The sequence below is a fragment of the Camelina sativa genome, chromosome 12 (assembly GCF_000633955.1).
Source record: "Camelina sativa cultivar DH55 chromosome 12, Cs, whole genome shotgun sequence".
Taxonomy (NCBI): Eukaryota; Viridiplantae; Streptophyta; class Magnoliopsida; order Brassicales; family Brassicaceae; genus Camelina; species Camelina sativa.
The window spans coordinates 4,825,141-4,831,140 of NC_025696.1; the positions used below are offsets into that span (position 1 = coordinate 4,825,141).

At 39.6% G+C, this 6,000-nt stretch overlaps 2 protein-coding genes across 3 annotated transcripts; one reads left to right on the forward strand and one right to left on the reverse strand.

Moving 5' to 3' along the window:
- Positions 497 to 2,392, forward strand: LOC104730190 (protein ABHD17C-like). Its single transcript, XM_010449323.2, has 5 exons — positions 497 to 1,067; positions 1,203 to 1,239; positions 1,337 to 1,573; positions 1,667 to 1,714; positions 1,805 to 2,392. Exons 1-5 carry the CDS (start codon positions 766 to 768, stop codon positions 2,063 to 2,065), a joined length of 885 nt encoding a protein of 294 aa, XP_010447625.1. The 5' UTR covers positions 497 to 765; the 3' UTR covers positions 2,066 to 2,392.
- Positions 2,424 to 5,500, reverse strand: LOC104730191 (CRS2-associated factor 1, mitochondrial-like). 2 transcript variants are annotated; one of them, XM_010449325.2, is made up of 6 exons: positions 4,717 to 5,500; positions 4,459 to 4,586; positions 4,109 to 4,334; positions 3,892 to 4,019; positions 3,700 to 3,757; positions 2,424 to 2,729 (listed from the first exon to the last, which is right to left on the reverse strand). In XM_010449325.2, exons 1-6 carry the CDS (start codon positions 5,258 to 5,260, stop codon positions 2,668 to 2,670), a joined length of 1,146 nt encoding a protein of 381 aa, XP_010447627.1. In that variant the 5' UTR covers positions 5,261 to 5,500; the 3' UTR covers positions 2,424 to 2,667. The 2 variants fall into 2 exon arrangements, with proteins under 2 accessions (XP_010447627.1, XP_010447626.1); XM_010449324.2 differs by lacking the exon at positions 2,424 to 2,729 and having other exon boundaries at positions 3,387 to 3,757.

Genomic DNA, 6,000 nt, shown 5'->3' on the forward strand with positions numbered 1-6,000 from the left:
TTTAAAGTCCTATTTATAGTTGACTAAAACTCTAATGCAAAAGTGAGATAGTAACTAAATGTGGAAAATGGAATTTATCCGGTGATGGTATTAGATAATAGATAGGCATGTTTAATGTCTACGACCAAAACATAAGCTTGTTTTCAATATGTCACAAATGAACTTCACATAAAGATGAAACACAAGTTGTTGACCAAAAAAAAAAAAGATGAAACACAAGTTAACAAAATCTTTACGCATAGTTTTAGAAGGTACATAAAATAGAATTTATCATTTTGACCAAGAATTTATTTTGTAATGTGTAACACAAGAATTACCAAACTATGCACGAGGTTCAAATATTGTGTGTCATTACTATTAATAACTTGAAAAATCCAGTCTAGCTAGTCATAGCCTAATTGATTAAAATCCTAAGAATCTAAGAATTAAATTATGATTCTATAAAACCCCCTAAAAAAGAAAAAAGAGTTGTTAAAAAGGGATTAAATTGGTTTCAAGAAACAACAGCTCATCTTCTTCTTTGCCCCGCCAACTTCGGATCCCTTCTTCTCTCCTCCACCTTCTCTCCATTTTCTTCCCTTCCAATTTACTTCTCAAGAAGTTAACCCCAAACCCACAAAAACAAACAACAAAAAAACTATTTTTTAATTATTTTCTTAGACAAAGAGAGAGAGGGAGATTTTGGGGTTTGGTGTTCTTCTCCTTCTCTGCATTGGAAGTTTTCTTCTTCTTTTTTTAAATCTTCCTTGTAAGATTTTTGATTAAATGGGTAACGTGACGTCAAATGTAGCGGCCAAGTTCGCATTCTTCCCGCCGGAGCCGGCAACATACGGCGTCACAAAGGATGAAGAGACCGGGAAGCTGGTCTTTGCAGGAGTGTCGGCCGACAAGAACGTCGAAGTCCACCAGCTCACCACAAAGTCTGGCAACAAAGTTGTCGCCACGTTCTGGAAACACCCTTTTGCGAGATTCACGCTTCTATATTCCCATGGCAATGCCGCTGATCTTGGCCAAATGGTTGAGCTTTTCATCGAGCTCCGTGCTCATCTCCGCGTCAACATCATGAGGTATATCATCATTTAATTAAACACACCTGAAAAAAGAACAAAAACCTCAAAGCTTTTACAGCGGGTTTTGTTATATTCTAAGGTTTGACTTGATTTTTTTTTTTTTTTTTAATGTTCTGATGGCATTTGAAACAGTTATGATTATTCAGGCTATGGAGCTTCAACAGGAAAGGTAACAAAAGAAAAATCATTTGAAATTACAAAACCTTATTGTGATTTTCAGATGTTTTTGTTTTCTGACTTTTTTTTTTCTGGTTCTTTTTGTATAGCCGTCTGAATTCAACACATATTATGACATAGAAGCAGTTTACAATTGCTTGAGGACTGTTTATGAGATCAAGCAAGAGGAGATAATTCTCTATGGACAATCTGTAGGAAGTGGTCCAACGCTGCACATGGCTTCTCGGTTGAAGAGGCTGAGAGGAGTTGTTCTTCACAGTGCCATTCTCTCTGGAATTAGAGTCTTGTATCCTGTCAAAGTGACGCTCTGGTTTGATATATTCAAGGTAAGAAAAACACACACAAAACAAAATGTGTCTTTGGTTGGGTACATAGTCTGGTCCTGTCTCATCTCTTTGTTTTTGAATGTTTTAATGCAGAACATAGACAAGATCCGCCATGTCAACTCCCAAGTTCTTGTCATACATGTATGTAAAAGATTTACTTGTAGATTTGTGTTGTGTGTCTTCCTTCATTCTGTTTATTTGTGCTGATTGATTTGTGATGATGAGCTGCAGGGCACAAATGATGAGATTGTTGATTTGTCTCACGGGAAAAGATTATGGGAACTGGCGAAGGAGAAGTATGATCCCTTATGGGTGAAGGGAGGAGGGCATTGCAACCTCGAGACTTACCCTGAGTACATCAAGCACCTCAAAAAGTTCGTAAACGCAATGGAGAAACTCTCTCTAACCAATCCACCGGCCAAACAACTAACTAATGAGCCCAGTATCACCGAGACTAAGCACAATCGGTGCCTGAAATTTGGGAAAAGGTAGCAGCAGAATCAGAAGACATTTGGTTTGGTAGATTCCTTCTTTTGACATCGCATGTGCTCTCAACTCGGAACACTCGGAAGCTTGTGCAAAAGTCATTTCTTCAATGTGATCAAAACCAACGCTAAACAGAAGGGTCACAGACAACTGCGGAACAGAGATCATCTAGGGAAGTATTTCAATGTAGAACGTTGCTCTGTTTTGGGGTGTTTGCTCGATGTTCAATCTCCTGTAAAAATGTAGCACCAAGTTTGGGGGTTTCTGTAGCACATCATTTACTTGTAGGAGAAGAAACAGAGAAAAAATGTAATCACCATTTTCTTCAACCTACCTACTAGTGTTCCTTAGCGAGACAAACAAGTACAGTGCCTATGCTACTTGGAATTATTATATCAATTTGCCAAAGAAAGTACCACAAAAATACTCTCATAAATTCATAATACAACTATACAACTGGGATCAAGAGTACTAAATCATCTTAAGTTCTATTTGTCTCGTCTGGAGAATCTTGAGCTACTCTGCTACAACTTAAATCGGTGTCTATGGAAGATTCATGATGAATGAAGGACGAATATTCATCATCATCTTTGGGTGGCTTATAGTCTTTACCCCTCCAAATCACGACCTGCTCCTTGTCGAATGTCACCAGGATGCAAGGGACCAAATCCTTCACACAAACTTACATGTTAGTGTTTGTTNGTAGATTTGTGTTGTGTGTCTTCCTTCATTCTGTTTATTTGTGCTGATTGATTTGTGATGATGAGCTGCAGGGCACAAATGATGAGATTGTTGATTTGTCTCACGGGAAAAGATTATGGGAACTGGCGAAGGAGAAGTATGATCCCTTATGGGTGAAGGGAGGAGGGCATTGCAACCTCGAGACTTACCCTGAGTACATCAAGCACCTCAAAAAGTTCGTAAACGCAATGGAGAAACTCTCTCTAACCAATCCACCGGCCAAACAACTAACTAATGAGCCCAGTATCACCGAGACTAAGCACAATCGGTGCCTGAAATTTGGGAAAAGGTAGCAGCAGAATCAGAAGACATTTGGTTTGGTAGATTCCTTCTTTTGACATCGCATGTGCTCTCAACTCGGAACACTCGGAAGCTTGTGCAAAAGTCATTTCTTCAATGTGATCAAAACCAACGCTAAACAGAAGGGTCACAGACAACTGCGGAACAGAGATCATCTAGGGAAGTATTTCAATGTAGAACGTTGCTCTGTTTTGGGGTGTTTGCTCGATGTTCAATCTCCTGTAAAAATGTAGCACCAAGTTTGGGGGTTTCTGTAGCACATCATTTACTTGTAGGAGAAGAAACAGAGAAAAAATGTAATCACCATTTTCTTCAACCTACCTACTAGTGTTCCTTAGCGAGACAAACAAGTACAGTGCCTATGCTACTTGGAATTATTATATCAATTTGCCAAAGAAAGTACCACAAAAATACTCTCATAAATTCATAATACAACTATACAACTGGGATCAAGAGTACTAAATCATCTTAAGTTCTATTTGTCTCGTCTGGAGAATCTTGAGCTACTCTGCTACAACTTAAATCGGTGTCTATGGAAGATTCATGATGAATGAAGGACGAATATTCATCATCATCTTTGGGTGGCTTATAGTCTTTACCCCTCCAAATCACGACCTGCTCCTTGTCGAATGTCACCAGGATGCAAGGGACCAAATCCTTCACACAAACTTACATGTTAGTGTTTGTTAAAACAGAAACCTCATGCAGTAAAGAGGACTCCAAAGCTTGACCAGAAAATGAAGCTGGACAGCAAAAACAAAAAGTGAAAGAAACAGGAAGAAACAGCTCACCCTAAGCTTTGCTCCAATTTTCTTGTAATCCTTTCTCTCTAGTCCCAAGCAATCAATCCGTACCAATTCACTCACGAGGAAAGCATCTCTCACCATCGGAACAAGACTACCGTAATAGCCATTCTTGGCTGAAACAAATGAATTCAGGAAAAAAGTGATTAAGCATATTGATACCACCAGCATTTCAAAATAAAAAAGACAGGGAAAAAGTATGGACCTAGTTTTGTCAGGGCAGGAACTGCTAGCCCTTTCTTTCTCATAGCTTTGGTCTCTTCAATGCTTAAGCCATCAATTGCTGTTTTAATCAACCTAGGGTACACCGGTTCGTGAGGTTTCCACAACATCAATGGGATCTTGGGCCTTTTCTTGGGATCGTAGTTCCGCCCTCTATATAACACAAGGGTACCAGAGTGTTTAGACACTACTTGGCCAAACGTTTTGTCCTGTAACAACAAACAACATGGTTGTAAAGAGTCATTCTTTAGATTACATGGATCAAAAGACAAACAAGATAACATAAAATCATATACTCAAAAGGAACAATTTCAGATTCATAAAAGACAATACCTCAAGGTGGAAGATAACGTTCTTCATATCAAGAGTTGGGACTCCAAGACACTTGACACGAACTGCTTCAGCATGTTTCCAATGATTATAGATATCATTCAACATATTGTGAGTCAAACCATCTCGCCCTACACACACCACCAAAGCAACCACTTAACATAGAAATAGCAGTATACAAAAGAGACAAAGACACCCAATTTGATTGCTTCATCTGACCATAACAAAACCACATGAATAAGGGAGTGAAGAAGTGAGTACCAAGATTAACTTGTCTCTTAGTTTTGTTCCTCTGACAAAGCTCCACAAGAAATTTCCTTTCAGCTTCAGTAAGTGAAGCCCCTTGGATCTTCTCCCTAAGTTTCCTTCTTTTCTCTTCCAAGTTCGGATCCTCCACTCCGTCCACAGACTCTAACTTAGGATCAACGGCAGGAGCACAGACACCGGTCCATTCCCGGTCCAAGCGTTGAGGACCGAAAGGAGAATACTTTGGTTCTCTCAAACCAATTGGCCTAACATTTGAACTACTCTCCGTGTAACTGAACCGGAAATCAAAGGGAAGATCAGAGTGCATCTTCTTCACACCTTCCAGTGACGAAGGCGGGCGGTACTGCGGCTTCGGCTTCTTCTTCTTTTGGATAAAGTCATGATTTTCAGAGGATGTAGACAACGGCGGCGGTGGTTGAAAATTGTAATGGTCTCGGAGCCGTGAGGGTGACTCTGTTTGGTCTGAACCGCGGTGAAGGCGGCGGGTGAGAAGTGTAAAAGAGGATCGATTATGGCGGGAGAGACGAATTAAGAACATTTTGCTTCTACTCCGAACCTACCGGTTATCAAAAATTCGAAAATAGAGGGCTTTGTTAGGCCAAGCTAGGATATGAACCGCGTAGAGAGAGAGAGAGAGACAGAACCAAGATTGAGGCTTTATAATAGAGATAGTGAAGAAGTCGAAAGAGGCAGAGAAATCAAATGCACACTCGGAACCAAATCATATCAAATTCAGTTTCAGTCTTGTGTTAACGAGGTATCAAGGAAGGAAGAAGAAGAAGACGCTGGTCTCTTGGGTTGTTGTTGTTTGTTTCCCTACTTCCTCACCCTAAGATGGGCCTTTTAGATTAGACGGCCCATTAGTGAAGTTTAACGATTCAACCCCAATATCTCACCCAAATATGGGCCATTTATATTAGACAGGCCCATTAGTGAAGTTTGACTATTCAATCCCTGCCCTTGACCATGGCCCAAATATGGTAGATCCAAATTAGGGGTTGAATTTTTATTAGTTTTGACAGTCCAATGGTAGATCCAAATTAGGAGGGTCTAAAAATTTATTTAAAAAAAAAAAAATGTATATAAGTAAAAATCATAATACTTACACACACTCAAACAAAACTTAGCATAGATATGAACGTGAAGCATAGAAGCTGTGAAGAACATCTGATTAATAATTAACAACAAAGATCAGCTTTAACCTCAAACGGAAAGGATACATGCAATCAAACTCCAACAAAGCATCATCGCGAGTTACACCGAAGCACCAATTGTTGA

Excerpts from the sequence above, each read along its gene's own strand:
- LOC104730190 (XM_010449323.2), top strand. The coding sequence starts at position 766 with ATGGGTAACGTGACGTCAAATGTAGCGGCCAAGTTCGCATTCTTCCCG. Across the intron at positions 1,240-1,336 it reads ATGGAGCTTCAACAGGAAAG|CCGTCTGAATTCAACACATA; the intron begins GTAACAAAAGAA and ends CTTTTTGTATAG. Across the intron at positions 1,715-1,804 it reads CCCAAGTTCTTGTCATACAT|GGCACAAATGATGAGATTGT; the intron begins GTATGTAAAAGA and ends GATGAGCTGCAG.
- LOC104730191 (XM_010449324.2), bottom strand. The coding sequence starts at position 5,260 with ATGTTCTTAATTCGTCTCTCCCGCCATAATCGATCCTCTTTTACACTT. Across the intron at positions 4,020-4,108 it reads TCCTGCCCTGACAAAACTAG|CCAAGAATGGCTATTACGGT; the intron begins GTCCATACTTTT and ends CATTTGTTTCAG. Across the intron at positions 3,758-3,891 it reads AAATTGGAGCAAAGCTTAGG|GATTTGGTCCCTTGCATCCT; the intron begins GTGAGCTGTTTC and ends GTTTGTGTGAAG.